The sequence below is a fragment of the Blennius ocellaris genome (assembly GCF_963422515.1).
Source record: "Blennius ocellaris genome assembly, chromosome: 15".
NCBI lineage: Eukaryota > Metazoa > Chordata > Actinopteri > Blenniiformes > Blenniidae > Blennius > Blennius ocellaris.
In genome coordinates, this window is record NC_137664.1 from 15,292,652 (window position 1) to 15,314,571 (window position 21,920).

The window sequence follows — 21,920 nt, forward strand, 5'->3', positions numbered from 1 at the left end:
TGCATCTTTTGTGGAGGTTCTTTGGTTTGTCACTGCTCTGAAATGTTGTTGTCACCATGTAAACATTCCCAGAAATTAATTTTGTATAAAGTATTTGACAAATATCTATAAATAAATGTGTCCTGGTTTCCCCCCCCCCCCCCCCCCCCGTTACAATATAACAGTTATGAAGATGTAGCTTGCATATGCCCATACCTTTTAAAACAGAGGACTAAAATGAGTTAAAAACTATGTAATGTCATTAAAAAAATTCAGAGATTTGCAGCAGACCAACATTGACAATTTAACATCATATGACATGAAGTATTTCACATTTTTCCATTATAATAAACAACTGATTTGAAACCTTTCCGACCAATCAGAAAATATCCATAATAAAACAGAGCAATTATTCCCAAGATGATTATTTGACATAATGAATCCATAAGATCAAATGATATTTTCTACCTATGAACAGTTGATACCCTTAATTTAGAGTTTGATATTCAGACGGAAGTTTTAAAACTCACAGGAGTGATAATGACTTCCCGTCTCTGTGGTGCTTTTTACAGGAATGAGTTGCTGAAGTTGCTCATTTCCTTGAGAGGATGGCGGTCGTTCTTAATGTCTTCGCCATGTGGCTGACAGAGTACATCCTTGTTAATCACCCACAAAGCAGCTCTCAAAATGAGTATGATGAGCCTTAGTCCATCTTCTCACCAATTTGTGAGCTGATCTTTAACTATGAGGGGTGTTGCGCCCCAATGCTTCCTTCACATTAACACACATTACGTCCATATTTTCTATTCTTCCTCTCTAGTGGGATCTTCGCTGCATTCAGGTGTTAATATCTGCTGGAGATGATGCAACGACCAAAGTTTGTTCATGTAAGACGAGGACAATTACCTTCCTTTAGATCCAATCCTGCTGCCAAGCTGACGTTTCTGTTCATAAACATTCACATATAAACACTGTCTGGGCCTCGCACATCTCTTCATCGCAACAGTATCCAGTGGCTGATTTGAGCTTCCTACCATCCATCCAAACATCAATTCATTTTCTAAACACTTTAAGATTTATCCAAACTTGATGCCATCACAGCAGGCAGGATTCATTCTGGCCAGGATGAAGAAGTATTAAGAATGTTTTAAGTAACCAGACACCTCAACACCTTCTTCTCTACAACTACAAATTGACAGTATCACATATGGGGGGGGGGGGGGGGGGTCTACCGCTGCTGAGATTGGAGGAAGGACTGGGTAAATATTGGACAGGTTTCCAATGGTTCCAGCAAAAAAAAAAAAAAAAAACCCAACCTGCAATAGTTGTTTGAGGAACATGAAATATTCCACATTACATACATATTTAAACTGTTTTCATCATATATATGGTATATTAAAAAAGCCATATGTGACCGCATGTATTCATGCCTCAGTGTTTTCCAGCAGAGTGCACATGCAAACACCAATCATTAATTTAGTAAGCGGTTCATGTTGAGGTCCCCTGCACAACACAGACTTCCATTGTGTTTGAGCTCAGGTATTAAATTCCATTTCTGAAAGCACCTTGATCGACACATCAGTCAGCAAGTCCCAGTATTCCAAACTGTCCAAACTCACTCTCAACAGTTTTCTTTTCACTGGTAAAATATTTCTCTCCTGTTCAACCCCACATGTGGGGCTGAATTCAAGAAACCGACAATGAGCGCTGGAGTCAGGCTGGACATGCGCACCCGTCGCAGGGTGTGTTACATCCCTGAATGCCCTGATCGTAACCCTAACGCCGGCTGCGATTGGCTGCAGCCCTCTACCTTTACTACTGTTTTACGGCTCTTCCTCTACCCATGACTGACTCACCATCCAAGTCCAAAGATCAGCGCTCTGTTTACTCAAGCGCTTAGGTGTTGTGTGCAGCTCTTCCTGCATGAACCTGAAACTCCTACTGTAGGAGCCTCTCTCAGCACTCCAATCGTTCACCTGTCGTCCACGCCGTCCGTCATCCGGACAGAGGCCCCAGCAAACCCTTCTTCTTTGTCCGACTGGACTGCTTTTGCTGGGCCGTCTGGGTCAGACCGGAGGCCTTGGATTCACCTGATCCGAGGCAGAAGAGTTTGCCATCTGTATTATCTGATCCTTTGTCTACTTGTCTGCAGGACTTGAAGGATACAAAAAAATCTTTTTTTTTTTTTTTTTTGAGGTACGTGGCTGATCTTCATTTGCATGAATTCATTGAGAAGAAGTATTTTGTTATTTTGCTGAATAGAAATCACAAAGCAATTCATCCTCCTAACTAACCAAACAGTAGCTCTCATTGCTTTGTACATTGAGGTGATTTTAAAATGATATTGTCTTGACTTGAGTTTGATTTGATGCTTCTTCAGCTCACGTTTGCCTAAAGCAGCAGGGTGCCGTTGGGGAATATGGCGTCTTATCTCAGATCACCATTTGTTTATTGTTATTCGACATTGCCTCTTCTGTCTGCTCAATTACAGACACATTTCAAATAAGGTTCCATTTCACCACTTCACTTCATTGCTTTCCAAACGGCAAAGTTATTATAATACAATACGAGTTTTAGATGAGCTGCTCCTCTATCAATATCTCAATCTGAGTTTAGAGATTATCTGCCAGAGATTTCTCGTTGGTTCAAAGGGTTGAGAAGGGAGCGGCCAGATGCTTTTACAGCTCTGGAGCAAAGATAAAGTCAGAGATTTGTTGTCTGCCGGTATTTCTTTTTCAAAGAAAGTTGGCATGTATTCTTTTGTGCTGGTAAAAGAAAACCAGGCTTTATTTATTTTCCCGTTGCTCTTGCTGTGATCAATCAGTTGAAGCTCAATCTCAATCAATTGAAAGGTTTTCAAACTTGGCAGTACTGGAAATATCTGGACTGAAGTTAGAAAGTGTGTTCCAGTCAGCACTAAAACAAAGCCAAATGGTGATTTTCTGCAATAACTCATTAAACTCGACACTGTATCTGAATGATTGACAGCTGTGTGAGTGCGTTTGTCTTTTGCCTGATCCAAGGAAAATATATTGACTTTCTTGTGTATTTAGATGGAACAATTATTTCTGCAACAGTGTCTGTACAAAGAACTTTCCCAAACACATGACACATAGCGTCAATGTTTCCATCCCAGTTCAAGAGTCACATGGAGGAGGTGAATGTACGCTTGCAGTTATAACCATTATCAAACTGTAATATACGTGATTCAGATAAGCTTGTCCTTGGAAGGACTTCACTTTTGTGAAGTGTTCATTGTTGATTGTGGACGTTGACACTAATCAGCCGACTCTCTGCAGTTTCTCTTGAATTGTCAGACTTAGTGTATCAAACACATTGTGATCACGTCATTATCTTAATTTTCTGACACATTATTACAGGGTTAGAAAGAAAGACAGAGTTTTATGTATCTGGACGTGACTGTCGATGAATACATGCTCAACCAAATGGAAAAATTTAGACACAACTCAAGTTTGTATGCATTGCATGTGTGTGCTTCAAACAAACTTTAGAATCCACTTCAGTCATCTCCCTTCTTTTAATGATCTTAATCTTCTTGGATTTTGCCAGTTTCTTCATGATCTGCACTCGTGGAGTTCTCTCAACCTCCTAGTCACATACTGTACGTCAAAGTGTCTCATAAAGCACAATAATGCTCTTCCTCCAGGTGTGAATTATGGAAAAGCTGAGCTAAAAATGGGATCTGTTGCATCATACTTCACTCAACTGTTTGGAAAAGAGAAAAAGAAAGGTGAGTTGTGTTTAACTGTTGTGTTCATATTTTTTTGTTATATATAGTACACCTATGATATATATGTTCAAGTCAAACTCCACCTTTCTCACGATTTGTTCTTTTTTCTTCAGAGGAGGAGAGACACTTAAGAGCTAATGACAGACCTCACAACCTCTCTTACCAATATGCTGTGAGTTTCCATCTCAGGTTTTTACATCTTATATCGAGGTCAGGAATCATGTTGCTGTGTGCAATCATTCAGACAGGGCAATATTGTAAACGGTCAGTAATGCTACTTGTGTGCATTGAGTGACAGTGTTGAGTCACTGGGGTCGAGTTTTGGGAGTTGCTGCATATAGTTAGTACTTTCCAAGACTTTTAGTCATCTTTGTGTTTACTGTTGAATGGTTAGTGACGTCCCATTCAATAAAAAAAAAAAAAACAAACAAACACAAAAAGAATGTCTTAGGATGGATTCCCATCACATCATGTAGTCACATATGTGAGTGTTTGATAACATTGGAAAGAATTTGCAATAAAGCTTTATAATTGTCGTGCAAATCTTTAGCAAGTTTTATGTGAAGGTCGAGCCAGTGTCACATCACAAACATATAAATGAGTGACTCCTTGCTCAGTGTTAAATGTTACTGTTGCCGTTCAGTTAGCACCACGTTTTCATGACAAACCTCTCAAAATCTGCACTTTTGATCTTTCTCAGAACAATGCCATCAGGACCTCCAAATACAACCTTTTCACCTTCCTGCCGCTCAATCTCTTTGAGCAGTTCAGGAGACTCGCCAACGCCTATTTTTTCTTCCTCTTTTGCCTTCAGGTAGACATTTTTTTCTCTCTCATTTCAATTCAAAGTCTTTTTCACGCATGTTCACAGATGGAAGGCAATCTCTTTTGTTTCATTCAAATAAACTATTTATAGTTTTACATTTTTAACCCAATTCGCAGCTGTAGCTGTTACACAGACTACAACAGAAGTTCCAGAAAACTTAGGAGACTAAGTGAAATATACGTCAAAAAAATAACAGGATTTTAGAAGTATTCGAACCTGATGAAAAACTGGGGGAAAAAAAACACGAAAATGACACCTCAACTCTGAATTTGAACATCACATGTTTATATCACATATTTATACATGTGTTGTTTCTTTCATAATTGTTAATTAATTGCTGGATTTGGTATCATAGATACTATAGGGATCCATATGAAATAGAAAAGTATCGTGAAGCAACCTCTTTCATGCTCATTAGATGATATAATCAGAAAGTCATCATATCATATGAAGTCTGTCTCTGTTGTAACTGTTATGGTTTGACACTAAATGCTTATTTTATAACTTTATCTTGCCTCAAATTTTCTTATAATGCATTTTGTTCAAAAAAAAATTGTTTTTTTAAACAAAATTATTACTTTTACTCTTATTTAGTTATTTATTCATGAATTCTTTACAAAACCTAAAAGGCAAAAATATTGCTAGGAAAAGCACTGCTCCCCCAACTGCTGCTGCTTCACTTTGAAAACCCTCTGACTCAAATGTGTTTGTGTGTGCATTTTAACAGCTCATCCCACAAGTCTCCTCCCTGTCCTGGTTCACCACGGCGGTCCCTCTGCTTCTGGTGCTTTCTATAACAGGAGTCAAAGACGCCAGCGATGACATTGTGAGCTCACAATAGAAAACAAATACAAGTCCACTGCACTCTGTCAAATGAGGAACTGAGAATAAACGGTGTTTTCTCTCGTGTAGAACAGACACAGAAGTGACAAACAGGTGAACAACCGCAAAGTGGACGTCCTCATCGATGGAGAGTGAGTCATTTGATATTGCAGTAAAATATATCATGACATTTGCATGTGAACAGCTGCAACCATGGTTTAGTTGTGTTTATTGTTTTTAACAGGTTAAGGAATGAAAAATGGATGAATGTTCAGGTTGGGGACATCATCAAACTGGAAAGCAACCAGTTTGTAACAGTGAGTATGGTGACGCTACAATCACTCCTAAGATGATAAAGTCCTGTTTAGTCAAATTCTAAAATATCTCCTTTCTACTTTTCTGTTTTTAGGCTGATCTTCTGTTGTTGAGCAGCAGTGAACCTCTCAATCTGGTCTATGTGGAAACGGCTGAATTAGATGGGTGAGTGTGTGTGTGTGTGTGTGTGTGTGCGTGCGTGCGTGCGTGCGTGCGTGCGTGCGTGCGTGTGTGTGTGTGTGTGTGTGTGTGAAGGCTATCACCTCTCACAGTCTTGGATTTCCCCTCAGTCACACGTTCTCATGTGTTCTGTTCTGTTCTGTTCTGTTCTGTTCTCCCCCAGTGAAACCAATCTGAAGGTGAAACAGGCCCTGACTGAAACTGGAGAGATGGGCGACAGCATCGAAGCACTGGCCAGTTTCAGAGGTGAGAAGCTGAATGAAAAGATACAAAACACACTGTCAGATCTCTGGTGAGGCGTGATCTGAGGGCGAGCATCACGCAGCACATGTATTAGTCTCACTCCAACAAGTTACTGTCAAATACCAGACTTCTTGAAGTTTTGTTTTTATTATTATTTATTGGGATCAACAGGCAATAATCAGCAAAACTTATTATGTTCTCCTTTACATTACAGTTGCAATATGTACTAAATCATTATCCAAAGCTTATTATATATTTTACACATATGATTTTGCTTGTTTTAAACCCAGAAAGACATAGATTATTATTAGAAATATAGATGTAACAAGGGATATATAGATTACACTAGAAATCATGGACCTGAGAACCCACCATTTGTGAAAGTGAGAGAAAGACTTGCAGTAATTATTATGACTGTTGCTTTAAAGTGTGTTACTTACGCAAGTGTTGCAGTTTATGGCTTTCAGTATGAGTACAAATGTGTTGAAAATAAGTTATTGTGCACTGAGTGATTGAATAGTTTCCATTGTCAGATTATATTTTAAGATGTGTATTCTGGTGCAAAGTGGGATGTTTCCCAATTTCCCCTGATTTGTGAACTTGCTCAAGGACACCTACTTGTCCACCGTGAGATTCAAACCTGCAAAAGTCCCGATTCCAAACTGTTTCAGAGGCACACTGAAGTGTGTTTTTATCAGGTGAAGTCTGTGTTTACCAGATGAAGTGTGTGTTTATCAGGTGAAATGTGTGTTTATCAGGTGAAGTGCAGTGTGAGCCTCCCAACAACCGTCTGGACAAATTCAAAGGGACTCTGACCGTGAACCAGAACACCTTTGCCTTGGACAATGATAAAGTGCTCCTCAGAGGATGCACACTGAGGAACACAGAGTGGTGCTTTGGCCTGGTCATCTTTGGAGGTTCTTCTTATCATTAATCATTTCTTTTTTTTTTCTTTTTTCTGTTTCTACTACATTTAACAATCCATGGTCACTCACTGAAGCTAAAATCACATATTATGGTTTAAATATGGTGTAAATCCCATAGATGGAATAATCCAACATAATCTATATGTGCTACTCATGTGCTACTACTGTGACATAGCTTTAATTGTACTCAATTACAAGTAAAATAGGCATTGCAAAAAAAAATAATAATAATAATTTATAGGACATTGTCAAAGGCAGGCATTTAATTTCATTGGGGGCAATATCTAACCTCAAACCGCATTTCTCAAACAAACAATACAATAGAAAAGATGACACAATTGCAATTTGTTTGTGAACAACGTAAGGCAACATTTTCACTGTAATAGATCAAAAGGCTATGAAAATGTATGATTGATTTATCTATTTGTCAGTTGCAACTCATGATTCTAAAAGTAGATTGGATTCCAAGTAAAAAAAAAACCTACTCATCAGTGCACATGTATGCCAAAAACAAATTACTGTAACATGCTTGATTGGGATTAGTTTCTACCACCTCATTATATACACACACCAGTTAAAATACAGGCCACATTTTGGAGAGTATAGGTGAGATGGTGAGAATTGCATTCCTCTGCAGGGATAGTCTGCAGTGAAAGACTCAAATTGGCAAATTACCTCAAACAAACCTTATTAAAGGTTTATCACCACCATTTGAATTAGTCTGCAATTACTTATTGGAAAGAAAGTGCATTTTTGGCAGGATGTCTGTGCAAAAGGAGGAGCAAATGTAAATCTTCAGAAATCTGCTAAAAGGTTAGAAATATAATGTGCCTCTTCAGTTGAATTGCGTTAATCACACTTCTGCATCAATTTGAATTAATCACTGTAACTATTTCTACGCGAAACATTTAAAATGTTCTATTTTTCACTGCATGTTCTTCAATGCAGACACCGGGGTACACAGATTCAACCAGCAGAGGGCGCTCATGACATGCACACATCAAACCTGTCCGAATAGCAAAACAGACATTCAACGGGAGAATACTCAAATAACATTGGATGAAATTAGACAGGGCTGGAGTGATTTGGATCCCTATTTTCTATCAAAAGATCTTAAGAAGTACATGTAATAATTAGAAAAGGTTAGATTCAAAAACTCTTGACGAACAGATCTGAAAACTGTGGTGGGAACAAATTATGGAAGTTGCAAACAGCTTAGTTAAATGTTCGTCTTTATTCTGGCAGCAGAGTCTCTGGGCTACTGGCATTGTGTCGCTCCCTGTTTGTGTCTTGGTACACATGCTGAATCACTTCCTGTGTATCTAAACATGGCATGTATGTTCTGCAGGCCCCGATACCAAGCTGATGCAGAACAGCGGAAAGACGGTGTTCAAACGGACCAGCATCGATCACCTTATGAATATCCTGGTGCTGAGTGTGAGTTCACACAATCCAACATAGCAATAAAAACACAGTATGGATTCAGATCAGCGTGTGTTTCGGTCGTCATCCTCAATGAACAGTACAAATCACAGTGGCTGTCATCTCTTTATTTGTTCAGATCTTTGGTTTCCTGGCAGCCATGTGCTCCGTTCTGGCCGTTGGCAATGCAATCTGGGAGGTGAAGGAAGGATCTGTGTTCACCGTGTTTCTTCCGCGTGAGAAAGGTGTCAACGCCCCCCTGTCGTCCTTCCTCACCTTCTGGTCCTACGTCATCGTCCTCAACACCGTGGTGCCCATTTCCCTCTACGTCAGGTCAGTTTCGTCTCGCAAAGCAACAAAAGCTTCACTCAGGTCTTGCTCATATTTCAATCGCTCTTGCTTCGCCGACAGCGTGGAGATCATCCGACTGGGTAACAGCTTCTTCATAGACTGGGACAGGAAGATGTATTATCCCAAGAATGACACTCCTGCCCAGGCCAGGACCACCACGCTCAATGAGGAGCTTGGCCAGATCAAGTATATCTTCAGCGACAAGACAGGCACCCTGACGCAGAACATCATGACTTTCAACAAGTGCTCCATTAATGGAAAAGCTTACGGTATAGGAAACTCCGTCAGTTAAAGAACCCCCAGAGTTGAGTCGAGTGATTAATTCTGGATATTTCTGTATTTTGTTATCCAGGGGATTTGTGCGACCATTCTGGCCAAAGGATTGAAATCACAGAGGTGAGAAGTAGAGTCTGAATAACAGGAAGAGGAATGATTTACAAGTGTGTTTTCTTTCTTTGGCATAATTTTTGGTATTTTTCTCTGCAGAAAACCGAACGGGTAGATTTCTCCTGGAACCAGTTGGCAGATCCAAAGTTCATCTTTCACGACCACAATCTGGTGGAGACGGTGAGGGACGGAAACCAACAGGCTCACGCCTTCTTCCGCCTGCTGGCTCTGTGCCACACTGTCATGCCTGAGGAAAAGAAAGAAGGTGAGGGTCCACGGCTTCGCAAACAAAAGATATACAGTATATTAAATCCTGTGTTTGGATTGTGACAATTCAATATGTTTGTTGGTGCTCTGATAGGAGAGCTGAACTATCAGGCTCAGTCTCCTGACGAAGGCGCTCTGGTGACTGCAGCCAGAAACTTTGGGTTTGTGTTTCGCTCTCGTACGCCGGAGACCATCACTGTCGTGGAGATGGGAGAGCAAGTCGTCTATGAACTTCTGGCCGTGCTGGACTTCAATAATGTGCGAAAGAGGATGTCAGTAATTGGTGAGAGAAAGCAATGACCAAATCTTTGAATGTTCATGTGTCCAATAACTGAGGTTTTTATCATTGCACAGAGCAGATTTTAACTTTTCCTACAGATATTTAGTGCAATCATGGTAATGAACTAAAAAAAAACAAAAAAGATGTATATACATATATATATATTACAATCAGTGGATTTGTAGCCAACATTGTGAATACAGCCAACAACATATTGAAAAAAAATGACATGTTTTGTCTGATTGAAAAAATATCTAATGATAGAGGCGACATGTAAACATAGTTAAACTGCATTAAAATCCATAAAAATCAAGATTAGATGGAAAATAATGAATTCACATACGTCATTTTGAACTCAGACGTTTCTCTTTTCATCACAAATCTTATTTCTTCTTCTGTTCTTGTTGTCAAAAAGGCCCCATAAAACATCATCACTCAGATTCACTGTTCTTGTTCCTGTACCTTTAAAACCAGACAGTTTCACCTTTTACGTTCCACAGCAGCATGCTGGTCAAACATTGTGATTTTCCTTTCCTAGTACGAAGCCCTGACGGTAAGATGACGCTTTACTGCAAAGGAGCAGACACCATCATCTACGAGAGACTGCATCCGTCCTGTAACAAACTGATGGAGGTCACCACCGAACACCTCAACGTGAGTTTTAAAATTCTGGCGACATATATGTCCCAAGTGTCCAGGTGTGTTTTCTCCATTCAGAAACATGTCATTCACTTATCCACAGGAATATGCCGGAGACGGCCTCCGCACGCTGGTTCTGGCCTACAAAGACTTAGACGAAAGCTACATGGAGGACTGGAAAAAGCGCCACCATCAGGCCAGCATCGCCATGGACGAACGAGAGGAGAAACTTGACCTGCTCTATGAAGAGATAGAGAAAGGCCTGATGGTCAGTTTGCTTCTCACGTCGTATGAGTCATTGGCTGGTTGGTTCGTAAATCGACATTGGAAATGATCACGTGCAACAGCGGGATGGGATTTCTTCAAACAGGACCCTTCATCACCATTCTCCTCGTGTTTTTCAGCTGCTGGGATCGACAGCTGTGGAGGACAAGCTGCAAGACGGCGTGCCTCAGACGATAGAGCAACTGGCGAAAGCTGACATCAAAATCTGGGTGTTGACTGGAGACAAACAAGGTTAGTGTCATTCAGGTCGTACATCAGGAGATGCTGGTTAATATGCATAATGCAAGCAGTGTGTGAGGCATCATTTGCGAATTTTGTCATTAAACAGAGACGGCAGAAAATATCGGCTATTCCTGCAACATGCTGAGAGAGGAGATGAAGGAGGTGTTCATTGTGGCCGCGAACACAGCAGAAGGAGTCAAAGAGGAGCTGGAGTGAGTCATTTGGAAACAATGTTTGGCGTTGATGTGACTTGATCAGACTACGTTTCAGGCAGTGACTAAAGTCTATCAGTTTCCAACAGGTTACGAAGCACAAGGTGACAAATGCTTTGAATTGAAGCTTCACACCGAAACCTAATGTGGCATGCAATGTGGGAAAAGTGTTAAAATTGCAATAATAGTCTGTTTTTTTCCAATCCTGGCATAGTGTTTAGTATTGATATAGTACTAAATCATGTCTGACGTTACATGAAAAAAAAACTGCTGCAGTGTGCAAAATATCTTTACACTACCATCAGTTTGAATCTTTTACAAGGAAGGCATGTAATTGAGGTCAAATCTAAATATTGTGTGAAAGTTTTTAAAATACTTTTGCATATGCCTGTGTAAACCCACGATAAACGATCTGCACGAATGTTACTATCACAAACCGTCACAATAAACTCCACTCCACTATGCATGTGGTTAATTAGTCGTCCAAGAAAACTTATTACAGAGTAGTACTGTATTTGAGGGTAGAAGCAATGTGCTTTGGCCCTAACTATAAAACACTGCACACTACCTTAAAAGCAACTTTTTATTGGTCCATACCATACCTGTTTCCTAATAATAGACCCTTTTTTTAAAACACCATATCTAGTAAGTTCATAAAAGTGGGTGATTACATTTACAATACAAAGCTTGTATTGATGAATATGGCACCGCGTTGTTTTCAGGTCAGCGAGGAAGAAAATGTGTCCCGGCGGAGCAGAGAATCCATCGGTGGTGAAAGCTCGCGCAGGCCTGTTTTGGATGCAGAAGACTCAGGCACTGCAGGATGAGACAGTGGAGGGAGACTATGGTCTGGTTATAAATGGACACAGTCTGGTAACAAGGATTTTTTTTTTTTTAATCTTATTTCTATGACCTGCTAAATTAACATGCAAGTTTGTCCTCATTTACAATGATTGTCGCTACAAAAGAGAGACAATGAGGAGCTAATGGAAGTGCTGTTAAATGACCTCGGAGTGACCTTGTGATCGTTCTTTCTCTCTCTTTCACGTCCAGGCCTTCGCATTGCAGAAGGATTTACAGCTGGAGCTGCTGAGGACAGCGTGCATGTGTCAGACGGTGATTTGCTGCAGGGTCACCCCTCTGCAGAAGGCCCAGGTGGTCCAGCTGGTCAAGAAATACAAGCAGGCCGTCACCCTGGCCATCGGCGACGGGGCCAACGACGTCAGCATGATTAAAGGTGAGCTCACTGGAAACGGAGAGCAGAAGTTGAAAGCGGCAGCATCACCAAAATTTAAAACAACCCTCCCGGTTTGTCCTTCAGCTGCTCACATCGGGGTGGGCATCAGCGGTCAGGAGGGCATGCAGGCGGTCCTCTCCAGTGACTTCTCCTTCGCACAGTTCCGTTATCTGCAGCGCCTCCTGCTTGTGCACGGTCGCTGGTCCTACCTGCGCATGTGCAAGTTCTTGAGATACTTTTTCTACAAGAACTTCACCTTCACGTTCGTGCACTTCTGGTACGCCTTCTTTTGCGGCTTCTCTGCACAGGTGAGAATACAAGGTCTGGCAATGTGACACATCGTGAATCATGGGTAGTGGGAAAATGTTCGGTACTAAATAACTCTTAACCCATTATATTTCACATCTCTCTTTTTAGTGAGCCACTTTAAAAAGCATTTTTTTAAAAATCCTGATCATTTGTTTTCATTAAAATGAAAAAAGTAGCGTTTTACATCCTTTTTACTTTTTTACTCTTATCAAAGTCTCACCTCGGTTCTCAATGTTTTCATCTTTGTACTGGACATTTTGTTTTTAATAGTACAAGTTTATTCGAGAATAGAATAGAATAGAATAGAATAGAATAGAATAGAATAGAATAGACTTTATTAATCCCAGTGGGGAAATTAATGTCTAGTATTTTTTAACTTAATACTAGGAAACTCTCTTTTTCCATAAAATGCTAAAATCGACCTTTTTTAAAACAATTTTTACTGCATTAATATTCAACCTCAAAGTCGATATCAAAACCTTATTTAAAACCTGTAAACAAAAAATTCCTACACATTTTACCTCTTATCTCAAAATTCCAATATTATTCAAATCCCTAATAAGTAATATATGTCTTTTCTTATTTGTAGCATGTTTATAAATTTAAAAAACAATGTTTATACTGTTGTGTGAGTTTATGTAAATTTATTAATGTTTTTTTTACTGTTCTTTTGTTGTTCGTAGACTGTTTACGATGAGTGGTTCATCACCTTCTACAACCTGGTTTACACAGCACTTCCCGTTCTGGGCTTGAGCATCTTTGATCAGGTCAAAAGAGTCACACCTTATATTTCATCCTTTATTATTATTTTTTTTTCTTCAAAATATACGGTCTGTGATGTTGCAGCCTCCCTGCACCACTTGCTCATCCTCTCCTTTTTGCAGGACGTAGACGACCGCTGGAGCTTCCAGCATCCTCAGCTTTACGCCCCGGGCCAGCTCAACCAGTACTTCAATAAGAAAGCCTTCATGCGCTGCATGATGCACAGCTGCTACAGCTCCCTCATCCTCTTTTTCATCCCGTGGGCGGCCATGCACGACACGGTCAGGGACGACGGCAAAGACATTGCGGACTACCAGTCCTTCGCTTTGCTGGCCCAGACGTGTCTGCTCATTGTGGTGAGCGCACAGGTGAGCAAACCGGCACACATTGCAGCATATAGTGTCTCACAATACATGATCTATAACAGTGGACTTGGATTAAAACAACCTGCCTGTACAAACATGCACTGCAGGAAGGAGTAATGAGTTAAACTCGTGTTTCAGCTGTGCCTTGACATTTATTACTGGACGGCAGTCAACCAGTTCTTCGTGTGGGGAAGTCTGGCCGCCTACTTTGCCGCGACGTTCACCATGTACAGCAACGGCATGTTTTACATCTTCACCTCCTCTTTCCCCTTCATTGGTGAGTTGCTGCAGCCCATTGATTAAAAGTTTGTGCTCTTCTGCGGAAAGTCTTGAGTTGTAGATGGAGTCAAACATCAACAAGCTGATGTGGTTACTCCCTGTATATTCATTTCAAGCGAAAACGCATTGTTTTTAGCATTTCCATTTCAGAAGAGTTTTGTGTTTACATGGCAACATTTTGAAAGCAATGTTCATTTACTTGGAAATGGCAGGTAAACACTGAAAATGATGTAGTCAGCATGCACGGCCACCATTGGCCGCTGTTGTTTGTTTTTGTAATAAAACGACACACATGCAGGCAAAGAACAATACGCTAGAAATATCACCAATGGCGAGTACACAGACATTCATATGGACAGATGATGACTATTAAATGACCAAGTCTCAGGAGAAGATGGCCTTTTCAAAAGGTTCCACCTCCGGAGCCATTTTCAGTGGCTCTCAGTCCCGTTGTCATGTAAACGGACACCAAAAACTCAGCAAAAGTTTTCGATTTTCAGTTGAAAACGTCATATAATCTGGGCCTTATTTACTTTAACGTATGATCTGCTCTTTGAATTTCAGGCACAGCAAGAAACTCTTTGAACCAGCCAAACGTCTGGTTGACCATATTGCTGGCCTGCCTCCTCTGTATCCTCCCTGTTGTGGCTTTCCGCTTTATTATCATTCAGCTTCGTCCCACGATCAACGACAAGGTGAGAAAGTGCTAAACAATTACTTTGTCTTTTAATGCATTTTATTGTGACCTGTGAATAATTGTGGGTGGGGTTCACAAAGACCATAAAGCACCTGAAACATTTAATTTGTAATAAAGGCTTGCCTCTTAAGTTTTTTTTTCACTTTTACTCACCAGCAAAAAACTAATGGATCCCAAAATGAGTAAATTCCATGATTCATTACTATGATTATTGTAGATGTTTGGAATTGGTCCTGGTAGGATTACACTGAACCACATGGAATATTTATTCTACTTTATTTTCTATATTATCAATTTATATTCAACCCCCCCCCCCCCCCAATTTTAAGGCTTTCAAAACACTTCAAATCTTTGAAATGGCAACTGCATAGTATGACAAAATATAGGTGATCATATTTAAAACTACTGAAAAGCACATGTTTTAATACATAAATGCAAGTTTAAAGAGTTTAATGGTTCTAAATAAAGAACATTAATTCAGACAATAATGCAGGTTTTACTTTTGTTTAGATTCTTAAGCTGCAAAACCAGCTCACTCGAATCAAGCATCAATAATCTCTACAACATCAGCAAGAATTGTCATAATCCTGAATTACGTGCAAATTATAACGTAGCCACAAGTTAACTTGTGTCCATGGTTCTATTTTGTAGGTGAGACATAAGGTTCGAAAGGAGGTGCTGCCTGCTCCCGCTCCACGCCGCCCGACACGCAGACGCATCAGCACCCGCCGGTCGGGCTACGCCTTCTCCCACTCCCAGGGTTATGGTGATCTGGTCACATCTCGCAAGTTCCTGCTGAAGCGACCCATAAAGAGTCGTCCCATCCTGTTCACTCATCCAGACTCTCCTGTGGTTCACAACCAGCCACAGCTCTACCGGACCATCGCTGAAGAGCAGGAGGAGGCACAAAGCCCCTAGAGAGGGTGCGGGGAGGGAAACAACTCAGAGAGGTTTTTGTTTTTGTTTGTGCCTAAATGGAGTCTGGATTTAACTTCCTGGATGCTTTTCTGGGTCAAAATTGAAGACTTGATACAGAATTGTTGTGTCTGCTTAATGTATTTTTATAATGGACGAATGTCCTGTGAAGAGTGGAATTTGCAGAATCTGCAGTCTTATGAGCACAGCTCACTTAGTTTTGCATGTTCTTTTGAAAAGGTCCCATGTTGAACACAGTCTCAGGTTTATTTATTGTCTTTATGATTGCATGCAGGTACTTCATTGGTTTAAAAAGCTGGTGTCAGTTACACATTCTTACGATAAACTGGCTGTTGTTTCAGTGACACATGTTCACACCAAGCACAGGTTTTAGTCAGTGCTGCAACAAAAATGACCATTACATCAATTCCTCTCTAACAAGGTTGAATGTGTATAATTGTGCCATCCTAATGTTACAAAAGTCCAAATTGCTCTATCATTGCCTCAATTACTGACTTTTAGTCTGTCTTCATGTTCAAAAAGAAATGAAAACCTGCCTGTGTACAACGTGGAACCTTCAGAGAACACAACTGTCTTATCTTGCTGGTCCTTTTACAATCAAACCTTTTACATTGTCTTGCCTGGCTTAATTCCATTGTGATAGAATCAACTCATGACAAGATTTTACTGCCTTAACAAACATGTTTAAGAAAGAAATCTAAATGTTGCTCAATAGCCCCTTTTATTTAGAAATGAGAGGTCGATGTTGACATCATTTCACCTGAAGGCTTTATGATTCTGTTGCTCTTTTATATTTAGTGTGCAGTTATCATGACATCAAGGTATTTCTTCTTTTCTGTTTAAAAATGAATGCCCCCCCCCAAAAAAACAAAAAAAAAAACATTAGCAAGGTGAATTCACCCATGCACAGTTAAAACATGTAAAACAGTAACATATAGCTTCTATTTTACTGTGGTGGTTTACATAAGCTCCAGGAAGTCAATGAAAGCATTTCATTTCTGTCAGGAAACTGTATCGACTTTCTGACACTGAGCAGACTTTTACAACCTCATTCTTACGATGGATTTTTTTTTTTGAGAAAAACATCTTAGCATTCGGGGTAATTCAAAAATCACCAGGCTGCCAGGAAATCATCTGGCACTCCCAATGGCCACTTTGGCCCTGGACCTTAAATTAACACAATCAACAGACCTGCAGTATGCATATTGAAAGAAAATCAATCGGGTTGAGATTACCCTGCGTCCTTCTTTCCATGGTCGAGCACTTTAGTAAAATATAAACACTGCCTGAATGGAGTCTTGGAGAGAAAGAAACACACACTAGACACAGTTAGTTCTAAAATAAACAATCGATCAAACTGTGATTTCTAATTCATTAAAACTCAATGTGATGATTGTTATTCCTTTTGTTGACATTCATGGTTTACACAATGATTCACATGATAATTGTCATCATTGTTGTATTGTTGTTTTCTTGTGTTAATGATTTTGTTGTTCATCCAATAATCAATCGCTCATGAAGCTTGGGCCACAGCAGTGAGTGGTTTAAAGTGTTTTTAACAGCCAGGGGTCAGTGTTGACCTCAGAACTACCCTTTCATCTTTTTTAAGTCTCTAAAAGAAAGAAAAATCAAGGGTTAGAATCTTTCAGCAAAAACAAAGAGGACATGACAGCACATCTCTGGAAAGATCTGGAGCACTGTGTGTTTATGTATCACTTATTTTTCCACTGTGCCATTTATACATGATACAAATCTTTGTTGCCTTACATAATCATACATATTTCCACCTGAGGGATCACAAGTCAATAAAATTAACTTGTCCAAAATATGGTGTTGATTTGTGATAATACAGTGTTGAAACTATGCATACAGGTGCTGCATGCAGTACACCTCCTGACATGTTTTCATTGTATTATGGAGCACAAAGTCTTCAGAATCTGTACAAAAATATCTGTGATTGTTGTAAATATTTTATAGCGTGGCCTCGTTTAGGAAGCCTCAACCTGAACCTCGCTCGGATTTCTTTTACATTATGTATGCAGCTGTGTGCACTTTCTCTCCGTCTGTCTTTTTCTCTCTCTCTTTCCTCCCACACATCCCCAACATACAGTCTATCTATATACAGACCATATCTGAGGTGTCCACTGGGATTATACGAGTGATGACGTCAGTGTCCCATGCTACAGAGCCAAGAGAACTTCCAGTATGCTTTCTGATGCATAAGAAAAGAAAAAAAAAATGGATTATGACTAAAATTAAATAAAAAAAATTTTCAGCTTTCTACAAGCCTGGTGTTGTGTAGCTAATACTTCATGATGGGGAGCATCATGAAGTATGGTACTTCTTGTATTTTTAATTACTCGTGACAAACATTATTATTAGTGGTGATACTACTACTACTACTACTACTACTAATAATAATAATAATAATACTAATAATAATTACTATTTGACAAGTCCTACATCTTCAGGTTTACTTGTAAAATCAGTACAAAATAACAGCAGAAAATAATGCTTCCAGTCTTTTGCAATACAATTTTAATTGTACCTAAATTAAGGGGAAATATAAAATTAAGTGATGGACTGTAATTTTGCTCCGATTTCAATAAACAATTTTAAATTATATTTTTTAGTTTTAAAATCCAGTGTTGTGTAGCATAAAGCCAAACTACAATTTGGTCAGTTGTTGTTTTTTTGTTTGTTTGTTTAATCTATTCAAGCTGTTGTAATCCACCCATCATCATAGTACAGTCAAGAGACAATTGTGCAGAATGGACCAAATGCTTGTGAATTGAGTGAACACTGAATGTGGCAGATCTTCCTTATTAAGTTGGGAACAATGGCATCATTCCTTTCTGCTTTATATTTATTTCTAAGCTCTTGGTGCATTCTCAGCTGGTAAAAATACCAACGTAATAATCAAGGCTTGCAGCTCTGGACAAAGTATTGTTGTGGATGGAAATTATTTGGCAATGTCAAAGTCACAGCTGCTGTTCAACATCTTTTCATCAAACTGCTGAAAATGCCACAGTGAGTGAAATGTGGAAACTGAAGGAAAATACTGATACCAATACTTCCTGAAAAAACAAAGGAAAATTATTTATATAGCTACTAATTATAAATAACTACCTACTTAGAAAAGTAACTCTTGTTAGGATGTCTTCTGTTACATAACTGTATTATTGTTGTGTTGCTATAATGTCACATTATCTGAGCACTTAAATTCAGATGAAATTACATCAGTTAGCTGGTAGTCCAATCGTGCTCATGTTATTTTGGTCCGTTTGAATCATTCTTTGAGTATCAGTCGATATTAATAGCTGCTTTTTTTATCTGCATGTTCTCCTGTGAGGGATTTTCAGCAGTCAAACAGAACTCAAGATAACATCTGTTCCTGACAAAAACTGATTCCTATATGAATGAAAACAAAAACAAGCAGCAAGACAACAAACCACCAAACAGAGGGACAGCAGCAGACAACTAACGAAGACAGGCAAACATCTATTCAGGGCCTCGATTACAGTATAGGCCATGTAATGTTGAAACATGTCAGTGACTTTAGGAATAATGAGACGTTTCTCCAATGAAGAGGAGTGAAGTTCACTCATCAGCCTTGACTCTGAGTAGGACACTTTTTCAGATACTCTAGCTAGCATATTCAAGAACTCATAGGCCCTCTGGAAGTCGCACAGAAAACTCCAGAAGATCTCCAAAATTCCACTCAACTCAACATTCATGACACATTTATGACACATGTATTCAGTGACTTGTCATTAACTCATCAAAATTAATTTGGAAGAAACTAGAAGAAATGTAGGAATTACCAAATATGGGAGGAACTTTTTGATAATGCTCTGACTCCATCACTGTGTAAACGGGGGGAAAACACAACTTTCCTGAAATGCTGCTACTGTGCATGCACACCACGGCGGTAGTAAATCGATCATCTGCACATGGACGAGTAGATGGACAATAACGTTTGCCTCCAATGTGTCATGACTCCCAGTCCACATTCTCTTGGGATTTGGTAGTTTTGTATGTGTGCTTTTATTACAAAGACAAACAACAGTGCCACCAGTGGCCTGGCATGCTAACGACATAGTTTTCAGCATTTCTGCTGTTGTCACGTGAACGGACAACGTTTTCAAAACTAAATGCAAAACTTTGTCTGAAAAGATCCAGTTGCGCTTGAAACATGTAAATGGGACCTTAACTGTTATGAAGCCAGCTATCAGTGACTACTGCCACAAATATAGTTTTTATGGTATTTGTATTAGTTTTGTTGAGTTATTCAAAATACTGAATCTGAAATGCCTGGTCCTGATAAGTCCTTCACCATTACAGAACAAATTTGTCAATAATTTTCCTGAATTGATTAAAAAAGTGAATTATAACACTGCGTGTTCCACTAGAACCAGTTCTTACTCCATTTCCCCCTTCACTTTAACCCTCTCTCGTTCCCTCATGATCGCGCACTGTCAGCAGGTTCGTCAGCCTCCACTGAAGGTCACTGCGTGATCCAACAGCATGGAACAGGAATGAGGGCCGGTATGTCATAAAAATAGACTGTGTGTGTGGCACACCCTGACTGTGACACTGCTGATAGTCATCATGCTTTTTTCAATTATCCAGCAATTGAAAACAGAATCAAAGATCAATGGCACGTTGTTGAGTGAAAAGTTGCAGCCGGGAAACCTCAATGTAAAATAAAGTGGATAAATAACTAATCTACCCATTTGCACTGGGGACAATGAAATAGATTAAACTAAGATATGATGTTGGTAGTAAATATATAAATAGCTGTCTACTTTATAGAGATACTTTGATATTATCATACAACCCCTCCTGGGTTAAAGTTCACATGTAAAGATGCAGTCTGATGTCGCTGAAAGAGGAGACGGCCGAGAATCTGTATTTCACACTTGGCACTCTAACTTGGACCAAGGATTATTTTGTTTTCAGAGTACCAAGCAACAGAGTGCCACTGTGTACAGTGAGCAACCCCAATGTGTCTGAACACGAACTGACTGAATAATGAGACCAAATAAATGAAGATCAGGGAAGAGAAATTAAGTTCCTTGATGACATACAATGAGGATAGGTTATGTTGCAGAGCCCATTCCAGCTCTGCCAAATTAAACATATTCAAATATAAGAATGCTACAACATTTAAATAAACTCCTCTGGTTCATGACCGATCTCCATTTATCCATTGTGAAACTGATGTCCTTCACCAATATGTGGGTATGTGTCGCAACAAAGTCGTGTGAAGCTGCGAGAGCAACGTCAGAAAAATAGCGGCAACTTGGACGGGTGGAGCAGGGTCGAATTTGCGCCACCGACTGACAAAATCCTCAGTCCTTGACACCCGTCAACAGTGTGACGCAGCAAGCACAACTGAATGATCATTTAAGGGTGTTGACTTGTAAGGCTTTGTTTGCTCCAGACAGACACACGTGAAGACTCTCACACTGAGGAGCTTGCAGACCAGCCATGACTCAGTGTTAAGACTTTTGCCTTATCTAAGAGTAAACATTGGTTTAAAAGTGGCTTAACTGTTTAGACGTTTGAAAAACCATGTGCTTGTGTGTGCGTGGGTGTGTGTGTGTGTGCATGTGTGTGTCCTATCTTGTGTGACAGTGAGAAAGAGAGCTACACAAAGACAGAAGAAGTGGTGTTAGTTGAGAATCTTGTGTCTATTTAAGGGTTACCTTTAACCTTAGAAAGTACACACACACACACACACACACACACACACACACACGCACACACTCACTCACTCACTCCCAACTACCACATTAACACTACAACAGCAGAGTGAGCTCCCTTTGCACTTGACCAAACCAAGATGACCCATGAGATCATGACTGCAAGTTTTACAGTTAAAACATGTTCATTGCTGCTGGATATTTTCCTAAATCAAAATATGATCTGTCATTTTCATATATATTTTTTAAAATATGCATTTTATTGCCCATCCATCTTCTAGACTGCTTTTTCTGACTTAGGGGTCACTATGAGTGAATGCAAGGTAGATCCTTGACACATTCCAAACCCAATGAGGGAAAGTCTTGTATTCACACCAATGCTCTAAGTAGAAGCTCATACAATTGTACAAGTACCCCACTTGATTCAATGTTTCTGACTTTTCAATGACCACGGCCATCAAAAATAATTCCGGATGCCTGTGATGATTGTGTTATGTTACAGTTTAGGTGTTCATGTTAA

The 21,920-nt window shown here is 39.7% G+C and overlaps 1 protein-coding gene across 1 annotated transcript; it reads left to right on the forward strand.

Moving 5' to 3' along the window:
- Nucleotides 1–1,679: 1,679 nt before the first annotated feature.
- Nucleotides 1,680–15,674, forward strand: atp8b5b (ATPase phospholipid transporting 8B5b; the record flags this gene model as incomplete). The annotated part of the gene is made up of 27 exons (XM_080509929.1): nucleotides 1,680–1,721; nucleotides 1,893–2,087; nucleotides 4,431–4,544; nucleotides 5,284–5,382; nucleotides 5,469–5,530; nucleotides 5,623–5,695; nucleotides 5,788–5,858; nucleotides 6,037–6,119; nucleotides 6,875–7,033; nucleotides 8,391–8,479; nucleotides 8,604–8,797; nucleotides 8,876–9,084; nucleotides 9,168–9,211; nucleotides 9,302–9,467; nucleotides 9,564–9,752; nucleotides 10,288–10,403; nucleotides 10,492–10,656; nucleotides 10,793–10,904; nucleotides 11,002–11,107; nucleotides 11,830–11,980; nucleotides 12,161–12,344; nucleotides 12,429–12,652; nucleotides 13,337–13,420; nucleotides 13,538–13,783; nucleotides 13,919–14,057; nucleotides 14,624–14,754; nucleotides 15,408–15,674. 27 exons carry the CDS (start codon nucleotides 1,680–1,682, stop codon nucleotides 15,672–15,674), a joined length of 3,714 nt encoding a protein of 1,237 aa, XP_080366055.1.
- Between the last annotated feature and the right edge of the window lie 6,246 nt (nucleotides 15,675–21,920).